Source organism: Culex pipiens, chromosome 2 (assembly GCF_016801865.2).
Source record: "Culex pipiens pallens isolate TS chromosome 2, TS_CPP_V2, whole genome shotgun sequence".
NCBI lineage: Eukaryota > Metazoa > Arthropoda > Insecta > Diptera > Culicidae > Culex > Culex pipiens.
In genome coordinates, this window is record NC_068938.1 from 188,789,893 (window position 1) to 188,805,840 (window position 15,948).

At 42.3% G+C, this 15,948-nt stretch overlaps 4 protein-coding genes across 5 annotated transcripts; 2 read left to right on the forward strand and 2 right to left on the reverse strand.

Moving 5' to 3' along the window:
- Positions 1 to 18: 18 nt before the first annotated feature.
- Positions 19 to 603, reverse strand: LOC120415109 (vacuolar ATPase assembly integral membrane protein VMA21 homolog). Of its 2 annotated transcripts, none has more exons than XM_052707868.1 (2): positions 431 to 603; positions 19 to 282 (listed from the first exon to the last, which is right to left on the reverse strand). In XM_052707868.1, the coding sequence occupies exons 1-2, from the start codon at positions 455 to 457 to the stop codon at positions 19 to 21; spliced, it is 291 nt and encodes a 96-aa protein (XP_052563828.1). In that variant the 5' UTR covers positions 458 to 603. The 2 variants fall into 2 exon arrangements, with proteins under 2 accessions (XP_052563828.1, XP_039432462.1); XM_039576528.2 differs by having other exon boundaries at positions 419 to 603.
- Positions 604 to 739: 136 nt separating this feature from the next.
- LOC120415107 (vacuolar protein-sorting-associated protein 36) lies at positions 740 to 6,939 on the forward strand. Its single transcript, XM_039576525.2, has 3 exons — positions 740 to 933; positions 5,794 to 6,486; positions 6,548 to 6,939. The coding sequence occupies exons 1-3, from the start codon at positions 838 to 840 to the stop codon at positions 6,917 to 6,919; spliced, it is 1,161 nt and encodes a 386-aa protein (XP_039432459.1). The 5' UTR covers positions 740 to 837; the 3' UTR covers positions 6,920 to 6,939.
- On the reverse strand, positions 6,890 to 8,628 carry LOC120415106 (F-box/WD repeat-containing protein 4). Its single transcript, XM_039576524.2, has 2 exons — positions 7,409 to 8,628; positions 6,890 to 7,351 (listed from the first exon to the last, which is right to left on the reverse strand). The coding sequence occupies exons 1-2, from the start codon at positions 8,200 to 8,202 to the stop codon at positions 6,913 to 6,915; spliced, it is 1,233 nt and encodes a 410-aa protein (XP_039432458.1). The 5' UTR covers positions 8,203 to 8,628; the 3' UTR covers positions 6,890 to 6,912.
- Positions 8,629 to 8,781: 153 nt separating this feature from the next.
- LOC120415116 (uncharacterized protein K02A2.6-like) lies at positions 8,782 to 13,457 on the forward strand. The gene has a single exon (XM_039576533.2). The coding sequence runs from the start codon at positions 8,933 to 8,935 to the stop codon at positions 13,325 to 13,327; it is 4,395 nt and encodes a 1,464-aa protein (XP_039432467.1). The 5' UTR covers positions 8,782 to 8,932; the 3' UTR covers positions 13,328 to 13,457.
- The last annotated feature ends 2,491 nt before the right edge of the window (positions 13,458 to 15,948 follow it).

Consider the following 15,948-nt stretch of genomic DNA (forward strand, 5'->3'; position numbering starts at 1 on the left):
GGAGTGCAAGCGCTTCGCTTAATCCTGTTTCTGGGCCAATTTCGTGGCCTGATCCGATGGTCCACTGTCAAAGTACGCCCGGTAGATGTACAATCCCAGGGCGATGTGAAGTGCAATGACCGCTGCAACAGCCGCGTAGATGTTACTGCTAACCGACGAGAGCTGGAAATACCCGTCGAACAGGACGTACTTGGTGGCGAAGAACGTGGACACCGGCAGCAGGATAATCAGGATGCAATAGAAGAAAACTACCCGGAAGTTGCGGTACTCGTTGCGTTGCTCCTGCCGGGAGGGAGGCAAAACAAAAATTATCAGCGAAACACGCGCTTTTACGCAAATAATCCGAAAAAGAAGAAGCCAACAGAAGAAGGTGGTCAGGTGGTTCCGACCGGGGAAGGAGGTGAAAGTTGCTACTCACATTCTTGCTAACCTGCTGCTTATTTTTCGATTTGGACATTTTACGAGACGGCCAACACGATCGGGAACTTGCTTAAACTTTGTTGACTTAATTTTCCATTCACGAAAAACTCTAAAATCACTCAAAATTATCACTTTTCACGGCAAACTGAATCACGAAACTGCGAAAAAGCGACGATTGAATTTGGACGGCAGAAAACAACACACAAAACGTCAAAGTTTGACATTTTGGACAGTCATCGCGCGAAACGCGAATCATTCCCGAAGGGTGAATCAGCTGGTTCGATGATGACAATCGATGACTGTTTTGCATTTATGGATTGTTTTCGTTTTGGAGTCAGGAAATTTTGCGTGTTCTGCGCCAGAAAATTTCAATTTTTAGTGAAAAACTTTTGAGTTTCTCGACGATTCTGTTCGACAATGAACAGATTTGAGTACTGCCAGGCTCGGTTGGCGGAAAATGAGTCGTTTGTGGCCAAGGACCGCAACGTAAAGCTGTACGATGGTGACGAAAAGGTGAGTGTTATAATTTTGTTAAAGTTGAACTAGATTAATCTCAAAACCTCAAAACTTTTGCAAAATAAATTTGTTTAAATAGTGGAGTTCGGCAAATCTGCCAAACAACATCAAAATACTTGTAAAAATTATTGTTTATTTCTTTTTTTTGGTTTTGGTTTTTTTTGGTTCATGATTCGATTATCTGAAGTCATATATACAATCCTTCGGTTAATGCGGATAACCGAAACTCAAGTTAAAAAAAATTAATAAAAATAATGTAATAAAAAAAATTTAAAGCTTTCGTTTAAGTAATTTTAAATAATTCAAGCATTTCAAAATTTTAAAAATTTCGAAATTTCAGAAACGCTAACGCTAATTCAAAAATTGAAAAAAATCTAAAATTTAATAATTTAAATAATAGTGTATTTTTTTATAAAAAAAAAGAATTCAAAGATTACAAAACTATTGGAAATTTCAATTATTTCATTTGATTACTTAAATTCCAAGATTACAACAATATAAATATTTCAGCCATTTCAAAAGTTTCAAACATTTTAAAATCGCCAAATTTAAAAAGCTTTTAATAATTCAAAAAGTGAATCCGAATATTGTGATATTTCGAGAATTTAAAAAATTACGAATGTGTTAAAAACTTTAAAAAAATATAAGATTTTAAAAATATCAAAGATTTTAAACAGTTTAGCGACTCCAAATTTAAGTGATGGATCAATCCAAAATACTTGAAACTTTTCAAAAAATAGATTTTTTTTTGGGAATTCCAAATCTTTTATATTTTGAAATTGTTAAAAACTTTAAATAATTCAAAAGCCCAAAATATTTATAAAAAAGTAACTTATTTTATTTCTGATTTTCAAATTTTGAATAATTTAAAAATTGTAAGATTTAATTTTTTTTTAGAAATCCCTAAACTTTTTTTTTGAACATTTAAACAAAATTTAACACTTTAAAAATTACGAAATTTTAAAAGGCTTGAAATAATTAAAAAATTCAAGAAAAATACACAAAATTTGTTAAGTATGTAAAATTTTATATTTTTTGAAATTCAGGAATTTTAAATTTTTTAATTAAAAAAAATAAATAAATCTGAATATCCAAAACACATAAAAACAATAAAATTTTCAGAGTTTTTATAGAATAAAGTGAAATAAATAAGTTTTTATAGAATAAAGTGCTCTCCATTCAAGCGATTGATTCTATAAAAATTATCAAATCTAAGCTTGACAAAATTACAACTTTACAATTTCAAAAAATTAAAACATTTCATAAATTCATAATTTTTAAGAATTGTAAAAATTTCTAAAATTTCAAAAGTTTTAAAAATTTCAAAATTGTAAAATGCTAATAATTCTAAAAACCCACAAATTTTAAAAATTAAAAAACTGATTTTTTACATGAAAAAAAAATCAAAATTTTAATGAAGAAAATCAATATTTGAACTTTTTAATTATTTTAAAAAATACGCAATTTTAAAAATCTTTAAATAGTTCCAATAAAAAAAAACATATTTTGAAAAATTTTAGAAACTCTTAAAATTCCGATTTTTTTAATTTAAAATAAATTAGAATACACTCAACCCCCGGTGGTTGGTCACTTTTTCGTTTGACACTTTTTTTAGTTTGTACCCCGTTGGTTGGTCAAAGTCAAACTAAAAAGTGACGAACTCGATGCCAACATTTCAAAAAGCATCATGTACAAACCATGCGTTTTGAGAAAAACGCATTTGAATGTTGAGCATCCATTTTCAATTACCATTTTTATATGAAAGCAAAATAAGATGTTCTAATGATAACAAACGATGAAAAACGTTGCTTTTGTTGATACTTGATCATCCATATTCTATAAAACATTATTTCCGTAATTTTATTTGAGAAAAACAAACATAACTTCTTTTGAAATCACCAACGTCGATATCACCCTGCTGTCACTGAGGGGGGCGCTTTGTTATGATTCGTTTTTCTTCGCCGAATGTACATGGCGCTTTTTTCATGTTGCTTTTTTTTTCGTCACGAGGTTTATGTAGCCTTTTGTTTGACAGGTTGACAGGGCTATATAAACAGGAACTGCTGATGGCAGAGATTTTGTTTATGTTACTTTATTTAAAATCATGATTAAACAGACTTTACTGAAGTAACTTTTGCTCATTTTTGGTGGAGAGGTAGCTTATTAGAAGTACTTTCAGAATATACAATAACCCAGAAAGTGTCAAAATGTACATGATGCCTTTTGAAATGTTACCGTCGAACTGTCACTTTTTACACGGCGCTCACGCACACTATCAAAACAAACGTTTGGTAGTGTGTGTGAACTCCGTGTAAAAGGTGTGTCAAACTAAAACGTGACCCCGTTCGTTTGATAACAGTTGGTGTCAAACCATCGGGGTTTGAGTGTACTAGATAAGAATATCAAAAAATATAAAATTTCATAGATTTCAAATAGTTTAGTGACTCCAAAATTAAGTGATGGATTGATTTAAAATCACCAAATTAATGCTTGACAAAATCACAAGAATTAAAAAAATATAATGTGTGTGTGTGTGCAACCAACCAAACGGGACCACGCGGTCGCTTCTTACAAATTGAGTTGTTTCTATGTACCGTAAACCGGGGTGACTTTGATAGGATTTCAATTTGTTTTTGAAATATTTTCCAACAGGTAAGGTTTTTCTCAAGATTATTATTTTTAAAACATGTACTGGGGTAGACCACACAAAGTCCATGCACTATTTTTGAAAAAATAGTTTTTTCAATAGTGTTTAGAAAAATAGTTACGTTAAAAATTCTTAGTTTAAATTCCGGGGTGACTTTGATAGTCATAGTGTTTCTTGTTAAAATCATATTTAAGATGTTCAAACTTTATTTGTACGTTAAATGTACCATCACTAAAGTAGCTGATATAGTTTTTAAGAAAAAAAAAATCAATGTTTATATTTAGTTAACTAAGTTTATAAGCTTTTTATCAAAATACTAATAAATTTTACATAAAATTGTTGAAAAGTAGGAATTTTGCCTGAAATTTGTTAAAACTAGTTTTGTTTATAAAATTATCGATTTATATTGCATTTTAAACTGAATACAAAGCACGAATCACAAGTTTTCACATTTTACATGAAATTTGTTCAACTGAAATTGCCTATAAATTTGGAGATTTTTTTTAATTGTGTTTCAAGGACACATAATTTTTATTATTTACAAACTTATTTAACATTCTCCTAGTGGAAAATTGTCCAAAGAACCCGAAAATGCATTCCGTTTTCCGATTCAAAATCATGTTCATTGAGAAAATCATGACACTTTGAGAAGTTTTAAATAATGACTTTCATCAACATTTTCTTTATTATAGTTAACTAACTTTTTAAACATTTCAAAATTTTATGCAAAGTTCTTCTTGAGGTACTTTGAACACTTCTCTACCACGGTCAGTATGATTCTGAACCATTCCGTACGTATTTAAATTGTACTCTTCATTTTGCAGAAAAATCGCAAACCTATCAAAGTCACCCCGGCTATCAAAGTCACCCTGTTTTACGGTATATTTAGATCTACATTCTATACATGCAAATAACTCGCATAGGCATTTGGAAGGTGTTAGCTCTGCCGAGCTTCGGTGACCCATTTCTACGCTGGCTAGCCGAGCGCGAGGTACTTCAGCTTTATCGACAAGCCCCGCCCTGAAGAACGTTTGGACCAATTGGATTCAAACGTTATTTAGAACTTCCGAACCCTTGTCAAATGGACAAGGACCCAGCGCGTATATAGTTTGATAGTAACAGTATTCCTAATTCCAGACGTCGCTCACCAAGCCGTGATGGCCTAGTGGTTAGCATTTTTGCTTACCAATATCCAAAGGACGGGGGATCGAACCCCGACTCGGGCGACTTTGATTTTTCGTTCATGTTCAGAGTTTCAAGATTTATATTTCCTATACTTTCTCGTTGGGAGCAGATGGGAATCGAACCCAGGACCATTCGCTTACAAAGCGAACACCGTGACCAGTCAGCCACGGCCGCTCCATACAAGAATTAAAAAAATATAATTTTTAAAAATTATAAAATCTTCAAATAATGAAAAAAAAAACTTAAAATAAATCAAAAATAAAAAAATAACAAAAAATTCTTGATATTTCGGAAAAAAATGAAAATTAAAAAAAAAAAATTCTGAAAATTTAAATCGAGATATTTAAAAAAAACTGAAATCGCAATTCGCAATTTTCAGTGTAAGAACGGGCCTTGACCGATCTTATGCACCAGGTTCCCGACGAACACGCACTGCCCTTACACCTACATCTCACCCTTGCTCTGAGTCATTACGAGCAACACGCTAGAACACGCTTTGAGTGTTCGTGCCAGGCATGCACACCTTCTTTTCCGGTTACGCATTTTAACTCGGCCGGGGGTGGTACATTACGTAGGGTTTGATGTAAGTATAAGCGCCTAACCATTTAAAGTGTGCCTATCAACTTTCATTAAGGCAAAAACTGTTTTATTTTTAGTTTGAATTCAAAAATTAGTTGTTATTTTACTGTGTATTGTTTTCTCCTGAAACCTTTCCTAGTGTTGAGTCGTGTCAAGGTATTTAAAAAAAACTGAATTATAAAAAAAAATTCAACAACACCCATTTTTTTTAATTTTAAATTTTTATGTTTTAAAAAATCCAAAAAATTTAAAAAAAAGTTTAAAAAAAATTTGGCGATGGCGTGAGGTTTGTAACTTTAAATAAGCCAAATTTGAGTGGTGAATTTATTCAAAATTATCAAACCAGAGCTTGACAAAACTACACCTATTTCAACTTTTTTCTTTCTTCTGTTTTCTTTTTTGCAAAATTTAATTAAATTCAAATACATGTTTTCTTCCAATCCCAGACCAGCTACGACGACGGCGAGGTCGTCCTGACGAGCCACCGGCTGCTGTGGGGCCGCAACGGCGAGATCGCCCGCGGCGGAAACGCCCTCTCGTTGCGCCTCCGGTACGTGCAATCGTTTGGCGAGGAGGAAGCCAGCTCGATGCTGTTTGGTCGCAAAAAGCGAATCATCCTGCGGCTGGCCGGGCCGCTGCCGGACAAGGCCCCCGGCCCGATGGACCACAGTGTGGCGCAGTTTGTGAAGCTGAGCGGGAAGAACGGGGTGGATGCGGGGTTTGTGCAGGCGTTGCATGAGACGGTGGCCGCGAAAATTTGGGCTGTTAGTGAGGAGGGCGAGGGGGAGGGGGAGAAGTCGGAACCGGCGAAACGGGTGCTGAGGACGGGGATTATGGGAATCGAGCGGAACATGGCCCAGAAGCAGAAGCAAACGGACGAGAATATAAGTTTGGCGTTTAAGGATCTGGGGAAGCTGATGGAGATGGCGAAGGATATGGTGGCGATTTCGAAGGTGGTCAGCACGAAGATTCGGGAACGGCAGGGGGACATTTCCGAGGACGAAACGGTGCGGTTCAAGTCGTACCTGATGAGTTTGGGAATTGACGATCCGGTGACGAGGGACGGGACAAGGAGCAATTCGGAGTATTTTATGAAGCTGTCGCAGCAGTTGTGCGAGATGCTGTTGGATCCGATTACGGTGAGGGTTCGGGACTGGTTGATGAATGATTTAATTTAAACTTTGAATTGTTTTTTTTTAGGAATCTGGTGGCATGATGTCCCTGGCGGACGCCTATTGTCGCGTGAACCGAGCACGTGGTTTGGAGCTCCTTTCACCGGAGGACCTTCTCGAAGCGTGCAAACTCCTGCTTGGACCAATCAAGTTACGACAGTTTCCCAGCGGAACGATGGTACTTCAGCTGGACAACCACGACGACGAGCTTGTATCGCAAGAGACGGTCGAACTGGTGGAAAAACTCACCTCGATCAGCGCCGACGAGTTGGCGCGCGCCGTGGGAATTTCTCTACTGCTAGCCAACGAGCGGCTGCTGACGGCCGAGAACCTCGGCAAACTGTGCCGCGACGAATCCATAGAAGGTCTTCGCTTTTATCCAAATTTATTTCTTCAATAAAACCACCGATCCAGATCGTGCGTAAAGTCTTTGCTTTCGGCATGGTCGGCGTCAAAATTGAGCACTCGCAGATCGTGATCGGTCACGATGAACAGTTGACTCGAATCCGCGGCCAGGCTGTACACCGGCGAATAGTTGGTCGATTTCCGGGGCGAAAAGTACATCTGGACGCAGCGGCGGGGTGCTCGTAGATCGTACAGGTTCACCCGGAAGTGCTGCTTCATGCCGCAGAGCACTCCGTAAGCTCCGTCATAATCCAGACAGTAAACGGACGCGTCGTAGGGGTCACTCCAGATCGCTTCGTCTTGGGCAGTTCGCGTGTCGACCAATCGCATCGTTGTGTCAAAGTTTCCCGTCAGAATCGTGCACGAATCCTTCCACAGCAGGTGATAAACGGCACGGGACGGTGAGTTCAGGACGGTTGAGAAACCTCTGAAAGAAAAAGTCCTTGTTGGCATCATCATTTCAAACAGTGTTAAAAACACAAACCTTTCCACATCTATCAACCGCAAGGCGCTCTTGGCACGATCGTGGTACTTCCCCGCCGCCAACCTGCTCCCTCCGTCCGGACTAAGCATTATCGTTTGGTACGCGTCCGCCACTTCAAGCCTCCTCTCCAGCGCATACTGCCCATCTTCCACCAACCCCGTCCAAAAGCACGTCGAACTCGACTTACCCGTGCTCACAAACAACTCCCCCTCAAAGTCAACCGCCGTCACGATATCATCCGCCAGCACCTGCTTGCTGTACCGTCGCTTCCGGCAGTCGTACACAAACCCACTCCCATCGGCCCTTCCAGCAAAGATCACCTCGCCCTTCTTCACCATCCAATTGATATCCGATTGTCTCTCCGCCCCCACCGTCCAACTCGGCTTCACCCTCAACAACCCCCTCTCCGCAGTCCTCTTGTGAACCCTCAACTGGCCGCGATGGCTCATGTAAAGCCAGCGCTTCTCCAGCATAATCTGCGAAAAGTACAACATCCTATGCTGGAAGAACTGGTTCTCCGCGTACCGTCCATAGCGCCAGTTCTCGAACAAACTTATACGGCGCCGGAAGTCAAACTCGATCACGTTCCGGCTGGGACAGTGGGCGGCTTTCGGCTGGTGGCCGGTTAGAAGCAGGCGGGCGCTCAGCCGGGAATACAGATGCACCGTGATGACGATGTAGAACCGGTGGCAAACGCGGGCCAGACGGTCCAGATCTTCCAGGTTGAGGAAGGAGAAAATGTGCACCAGCGAGTCCTCGTCCAGGTCGGTGAATTGGAGGGATTCTTTCGCCATGATTTTGATGTTCTGATCGTTCACATTTAAAATACCTTTTTGAATAAATTCTGTAACAACTTTTCAATAGGGCGAAACCCTCAGATGTAAACAAACTGAGTTTTTGTCAGAATCATATAAAGCGAACAAAACTGATTCTAAAACACCCTCCATCATCACAAAATTCCGAAAATACGTAGTTTTACAAGCAAAAAACAAAAGGGCGAATCAACAACATCAATCAAAACAAACCAAAGTGAGTTTCCGCCCTTGTGTTTTCACCCAATCATGAGGGGCGAATGTAGTATTTTCTGTAAGTTCCGACGTATGTTTAGAAACACAAAATTTTCGTTATAATTTTGTAAATTTTAACCTGACAATCCTCAAAATGGATCAAAATGTATGTTTCTGATGTCTCTGACCACAAGTTCACAACAAACAAAGATTTGTATGATCCTAAATACATAACTCGATGCCAACATTTCAAAAAGCATCATGTACAAACCATGCGTTTTGAGAAAAACGCATTTGAATGTTGAGCATCCATTTTCAATTACCATTTTTATATAAAAACAAAATAAGATGTTCTAATGATAACTGCTGAGTATGCCATGAATTGCTAAAATTTGGGTATAAAAGGCGGCTGTCGGCGATTAATAAATCATTCTAGTTTGGACCACCAACCTGAACAGTTGTACTTATTCCAAACCTAACAATTGGCGACGAAGAAAATACAAGCCTACGCAAGAAGATGTCTCCGGAGTTTGAAGCAAACCTTTTGAAAATTTTGGAGAACCAGTCAAAGCTTCTTCAAGAACTTGCGGCTGCTCGAATTACGGAAGCTCAACCGGCGGACAACGGCGGTGGGGACGGTAGTTTGCCAGCAAACCAGCAGAGACCGGTCCACCCTACCCGTCCGAACCAGACCGAGTTCGTAATCGAGTCCCTGTCAAGCGGGATCCGGGAATTTTGCTACGACCCGGAAGCAGGAGTCACGTTTGAAGCCTGGTTCGCCAAATACGAAGATCTTTTCGCGGAGGACGCTCAAAATCTGGACGACCCGGCAAAGGTCAGACTCTTGCTACGCAACCTCAACACCGTGGCTCACAAGAAGTATCTGAGCTACATTTTACCAAACAAACCGAAAGATGTCGATTTCAAAGAAACCGTCAAGACCCTGAAGTCCATCTTCGGTCGTCACACGTCGCTCTTCAATTCACGGTACCAGTGCCTGCAACTACAGAAGAATCCGTCAGACGATTACTTCACATACGCTGGCATCGTGAACGAGAAGTGCGAGGAGTTCCAGCTGGACAAGATCGACGCGGACCAGTTCAAGTGCCTGTTGTTCGTGTGCGGCCTGAGTTCATCAAGAGATGCGGACGTTCGTACGTCACTGCTGTCCAAGATCGAGAGTGCCAATCCTGCTGCGCCGATGACCCTGCGTTCGTTGGCCGAGGAATGTCAGCGACTCTTAAATCTGAAGCGGGACACCGCCATGCTCGAGAGGACCAAGCCCACCGTATCAGCTGTCAAACAGCCACCTAGGACCAAGAACGCCCCGCCTGCTCAGCAGCCAGCCGAAACTCCGAACTCACCGTGTTGGAGATGTGGGGAAATGCACTATTCGAAGAATTGCCCATTCATCCAACACGAGTGCAAGTCCTGCAAGAAGGTCGGACATCGTGAAGGATACTGCGCCTGCTTCAATTCAAAATCCGGACGGAAGAAAAAGAAGCAGACTACAGGCAAGGCGCAGGGGATCTACTCCGTCAACCAGGTCAGCATCGCAGGCAGAAGGAAGTTCGTCACGGTGGAGCTGAACGGAATGCCAGCACGACTGCAGTTGGATAGTGCCGCGGACATCAGCGTGATCTCAGCGGACGTCTACAAGCAACTCGGTTGTCCAGCCGGCGATCCGCCGTCCATCAACGTGGTCAACGCTTCTGGAGATGACATGGGACTGGAGTTGGAGATCATCTGTACCATAACCCTCAACGACGTTGTCAAGCAAGGGAGGTGCTTCGTATCTCAGACTAACGATTTGAACCTGTTTGGAGCTGAATGGATCGAGCTTTTCGGACTGTGGGACGTACCGTTCAACGCGGTGTGCAACCAGGTCTCCATGAAAACGTATCCCAAGTCGGCAGAACTGGTCAACCGTTTCAAGGAGAAGTACAGCACCATCTTCAGCGAGAGTCTGGGACTCTGCACCAAGAAGAAAGTGTCGTTCACCCTCAAGCCTGGTGCCAAGCCGATTTTTCGCCCGAAGCGACCCGTTCCGTACGCATCGGTCGAGAAAATTGAAGCTGAACTGGACCGTCTTCAAAGTCTTGGGATCATCACACCAGTCTCGTACTCGGAGTGGGCCGCTCCGATCGTGGCTGTACGCAAGCCCAACGGCAAGGTGAGGATCTGTGCAGACTATTCCACTGGACTCAACGACGCGCTGGAGCCGAACCACCATCCGCTACCCTTGCCTCAAGATATCTTCGCCAAGCTGGCCGACAAGAAGATCTTCACCCAAATCGATCTGTCGGACGCCTACCTGCAAGTCGATGTCGATGAGGAGTCGCGGAAGATGCTGACAATTAACACGCACAAGGGTCTGTTCCAGTTCAATCGCCTGTCGCCGGGAGTCAAGCCTGCACCTGGCGAGTTCCAACACATCGTGGACAGCATGATTGCGGATCTGGACGATACGAGCTGTTATCTGGACGACATCATCGTGGCGAGCAACTCTCTGGACGAGCACATCGAGCAGCTTCATCGCCTGTTCGCCCGCATCCAGGAGTATGGGTTCCATTTGAAGATCGAGAAGAGCAATTTCTTCATGCAGCAGATCAAGTACCTGGGCTTCATCGTCGATTCCGATGGAATTCGACCTGATCCAGAGAAAGTCAAGCCGATCGTCAACATGCCTGCCCCACACGACGTCCCGACACTGCGCTCATTCCTTGGTGCGATCAATTATTACGGCAAGTTCGTCAAGTCCATGCACGAGCTTCGCCATCCGTTGGACGCTCTGCTCAAGAAGGATGCCAAGTGGAACTGGAGTCCTGCCTGTCAGCGGTCGTTCGAGGAGTTCAAGCGGATTCTACAATCAGAGTTGCTGTTGACCCACTACGACCCAAACCAGGAGATGATAGTTGCCGCTGACGCCTCGCAGAAAGGAATTGGTGCGGTTCTTCTACACCGTTTTTCTGACGGTACGATCAAAGCAGTGTGCCATGCTTCCCGGACACTCACGGATGCTGAGAAGAACTATGCCCAAGGCGAGAAAGAGGGCCTTGCCCTGGTCTTCGCCTGCACCAAGTTTCATCGGATGATTTTCGGCAGAAGGTTCACGCTACAAACGGATCACAAGCCGCTGCTGGGAATTTTTGGAACGAAAAAGGGCATTCCAGTTCACACGGCGAATCGACTCCAGCGATGGGCGCTCACACTGCTGCTGTACGACTTCCAGATCGAGTTCAAGGCAACGGACAGCTTTGGGTACGCTGATGTTCTGTCACGTTTGATCGGCGAGCACACCAAGCCGGACGAGGACTACGTCATCGCCAGTCTGCAGCTCGAGAAAGACGTCCGAAGCATCCAGGCGGAATCCGTGGCTGCTCTACCAGTTACTCATCAGCTGATCCTGCAAGAGACGAAGCGCGACAAGACACTCCAGGCCGTACTCAAGCAACTTCGTGACGGATGGTCAACCAAAGCATCATCTGGAGAGTTCCTGCAGTTCTACAAACGACGGGAATCGCTATACGAAGTGGACGGCTGCGTGATGTTCTTGGACCGAATCGCCATTCCTGAGAAGTTACGGGCTCCTGTCCTGAAGCAATTGCACGCTGGTCACCCGGGAATGCAGCGGATGAAGTCGATCGCGAGAAGCTACGTCTACTGGCCAAACATCGACGCTGAGATTGAAGACTTCGTGCGGAAATGTTCGCGCTGTGCTGCTGCGGCAAAAGCTCCAGTCAAGACAACTCTTTCCTCGTGGCCGATTCCAGTTCAACCATGGACGCGCTTGCACCTGGACTATGCTGGACCCATCCAAGGAAAGTTCTTTCTGGTGATCGTCGACGCACACTCGAAATGGCCAGAGATCTTCGCAGTCAACAACTCGACGGCTTCAACCACTGTCAGCAAGCTACGAGAGTGTTTCGCAAGATTCGGATGTCCAGTCTCCGTGGTCACGGACAACGGAACGCAGTTCGACTCCGAGCTTTTCGCCAAGTTCTGCCGCGAGCTTGGTATCGAGCACATTAAGACACCACCATTCCACCCGCAGTCTAACGGACAAGCAGAGAGGTTTGTCGACACACTAAAGCGAGCTCTTTTGAAGATTTGCGGTGAGGACATTGATGCTGCTCTACAGACTTTCCTGCAAACCTATCGCTACACGCCGAATGCGGTTTTACCCGACAACAAGTCACCTGCTGAAGCTTTGTTGGGGAGGAAAGTGCGCACCGTCTTCGACCTGATGACGAAACCAACACCTGACATGCCGCTCATCAACCAACGCCAGAACGAACAGTTCAATCGCAAACATGGAGCCAAGAAACGCACGTTTGCGGCAGGAGAGGAAGTTTACGCTGAAATCCACATTCGCAATGACAAGTATTGGGCCAAAGGTGTGGTGATCGAGCGCAAAGGACAGGTGGTGTACAACGTGCTACTGGACGATCCACGACGTCGAGGATTGATTCGGTCGCATGCAAACCAACTACGATCGCGAACAACAGCTGACGAACCAGTAGTTCAAGCCGAGACCAACCTACCACTAAACGTGCTGTTGGAGGAGTTTGGCGTGAACCGAACTGAAGTTGAAGCAGATGCTGATCCTGTTGGAGGGGAGCTTGAAGAGATGCCGCTCGAGCAGACAACAGTCGCTGAGGATCTACTTTCGGTTCCTGAGGAGGTGATGGCCGTTCCAGGACCGTCACGTCCACCAAACCCGGTACCTGTGAAAGCTGTTCCAGGGCCATCCAGACCGCGATACGTTTGCGTTCCAAGACCAAACGTAGATGTGCCTGCTCCAAGGCCGATCGTGCGGAAGAGAGGAATTGAACCTGTAAGCCCAGGACGAGGACCATCCGGCAGAAAACGACGCCTTCCATCGCACTTCCAGCACTACGATCTCTTCTAGGGGGGAGATGCTGAGTATGCCATGAATTGCTAAAATTTGGGTATAAAAGGCGGCTGTCGGCGATTAATAAATCATTCTAGTTTGGACCACCAACCTGAACAGTTGTACTTATTCCAAACCTAACAATAACAAACGATGAAAAACGTTGCTTTTGTTGATACTTGATCATCCATATTCAATAAAACATTATTTCCGTAATTTTATTTGAGAAAAACAAACATAACTTCTTTTGAAATCTCCAACGTCGATATCACCCTGCTGTCACTGAGGGGGGCGCTTTGTTATGATTCGTTTTTCTTTGCCGAATGTACATGGCGCTTTTTTCATGTTGCTTTTTTTTCGTCACGAGGTTCATGTAGTCTTTTGTTTGACAGGTTGACAGGGCTATATAAACAGGAACTGCTGATGGCAGAGATTTTGTGTATGTTACTTTATTTAAAATCATGATTAAACAGACTTTACTGAAGTAACTTTTGCTCATTTTTGGTGGAGAGGTAGCTTATTAGAAGTACTTTCAGAATATACAATAACCCAGAAAGTGTTAAAATGTACATGATGCCTTTTGAAATGTTACCGTCGAACTTTTTAATTTCAATTATTGTAGTATCGGATCTGGTCTGGATTCACAATCTAGATATGAAGGTCCATAATTTACCGGTTCTTGGGACATCCGGGGATTCTGGGTCGAGCAGTTGCAGGACAAAAAGTTAGTGTAGGGAGGTTTAGGAGGAATGCCGTACAAAATCATCGCCTCCGTAACCATTGAAGCTAAGCAAAGCTTGAGAAGGCAGGATGGTGTCGCGGGGTGGCCTAGTCGTCAGGTGCCATGTCTCTCACTTCCGGCGGGGACACCCCAAGGAACGTCACTTCAATATAGACCACATCGTCAAACCAACTTGCTACTTACGGTGCTCAACGAGTCTTGGCCTGAACCGGACTCCTTATGAAGGCTTTCTAGACCAATTTTTTTATCACTGAGGTTGCAAATATCACTGTATTATCACTGACTGTAACGTTTCACAATGTTAAAATAGTTGTTCCACCACTTTTTTCTTTAAAAACCCGAAAAGTGAACAAAAACCAAAAGGGCGAATCTGTTGTTTACATTTGCTTTGTGGCGTAACCTGACGGGCTAAACCATTGTTTTGGTTGAGTGGGTGGCGAATACGGTGGGGCGAAAATGGAGGCACGCTCTTCAAAAAGGCGTAATTTGTTTTTCTCAATTTTTAAAAGCAAAAACACCTTAATTAATTTCAAATTGCTCTCTATGATGAAATTATTGCTATTTTCTATTAAATTTTGAAAAAAATGATGGTTTTCATGCTTTTTTGTGGAAATAGGAATTGATCGGAATTGCAAAATTTTGAATGTTGATTTTCCCGAAACGGCAGGATCGTAGGTTTCGCCCTTTTGAAATGTTGTTACTGAATTAATGTTAATTCAAGCAAAACATTGTAAAAGGTTCCAAGTCCATTTTCAAAACATTGAGAAAAATCAAGTTGAAATTTGCGAAAAGTTTTTCAAATCCCAATTCAATAAAACTAGGGTAATTTCAAAGTTTATTCCCTTAAAGGATGGAAAACTGTTGCTATTGTATTGCCTTGTGGTCAAAATTTCCAATAAATATATTATAATCGAGAATATTGATGAAAAAGTTTCATAGGCCCCGTCAGAAAGTTTTGATTCCACGAGATATGCTTTGGCCCTTTGCACTTGAGTTCCTTTGAAAACTGGGAAAGTTTCACTTTCCATTTTGGCCCCTGGCCTAACACGATGACAGCTTGTTTATGTTGATGCTTTGTTTGTTTGTACCGTGGCCAAAACAGCCCTAACCAAAACAAATTTCTTTATTGCCGTTCAAGAGCCAAACGACATGCGACACCTAGTGTTGAGTAGTAGAACAGAGCGAAGAATGTCGATTGAAATTTCCGCCCTTTGAGGTTATGTATGCGAATTCTGTTTTGTTAAATTCCAGCGTTCAAAACAACTTTTGAGCAAAAATTCGAGCTGATACTTTGTTAACTTTTGATGCTCTATCATTTTAAACAATATTATTTTTTCAAAATTAGTTTTTTTCAAATTTTTTTTTTATTGCGTTAATTTATAGAGGGCAAAGAGTTAACAATCGTACTACTTGATTTTTTTCTCAAAAGTTGTTCTATGAGCTGTAAATTCAATTTTAAGTTTGCATTCCTATGTAACCGAACAGCGAAAATCTGAATCGTCATTCTTCGATGCTTTGCGCCATCTGTCGGAATTTTTGAGCTTTTGATCGCGAATTCTGTTTGGCCTTTTGCATCGAATACATTTTTTCGGTGTTTTAAATTGTTTTTTAAAGTTTTTATACGTGGTTTTTGTGTTATTTTAGGTATGAAAGATCGTCTAAAGCCTTAGGATTAACTTTGGATGTTGAAATTGAAATACTAGAGAATATTTATTTTGAGCAAATTGATGTTTGTGGAAGAGTAACTCAACTGTTGATTTATTGATTGGAGACGTCGCGGACGGCGACGTAACATGGGTTGTCGGGGTAAGTCTTGGCACCGGTTGGTGGTCTCCACGCATTGTGTTTTGGATCGCGTCCGAGGCCAGCATATTCTCCATTCAAACACTGACTTATC

Excerpts from the sequence above, each read along its gene's own strand:
- LOC120415116 (XM_039576533.2), top strand. The coding sequence starts at position 8,933 with ATGTCTCCGGAGTTTGAAGCAAACCTTTTGAAAATTTTGGAGAACCAG.
- LOC120415107 (XM_039576525.2), top strand. The coding sequence starts at position 838 with ATGAACAGATTTGAGTACTGCCAGGCTCGGTTGGCGGAAAATGAGTCG. Across the intron at positions 934-5,793 it reads TGTACGATGGTGACGAAAAG|ACCAGCTACGACGACGGCGA; the intron begins GTGAGTGTTATA and ends TTCCAATCCCAG. Across the intron at positions 6,487-6,547 it reads TGCTGTTGGATCCGATTACG|GAATCTGGTGGCATGATGTC; the intron begins GTGAGGGTTCGG and ends GTTTTTTTTTAG.
- LOC120415106 (XM_039576524.2), bottom strand. The coding sequence starts at position 8,202 with ATGGCGAAAGAATCCCTCCAATTCACCGACCTGGACGAGGACTCGCTG. Across the intron at positions 7,352-7,408 it reads CGGTTGATAGATGTGGAAAG|AGGTTTCTCAACCGTCCTGA; the intron begins GTTTGTGTTTTT and ends TTTTTCTTTCAG.
- LOC120415109 (XM_039576528.2), bottom strand. The coding sequence starts at position 457 with ATGTCCAAATCGAAAAATAAGCAGCAGGTTAGCAAGAAT. Across the intron at positions 283-418 it reads AGCAGCAGGTTAGCAAGAAT|GAGCAACGCAACGAGTACCG; the intron begins GTGAGTAGCAAC and ends CCCTCCCGGCAG.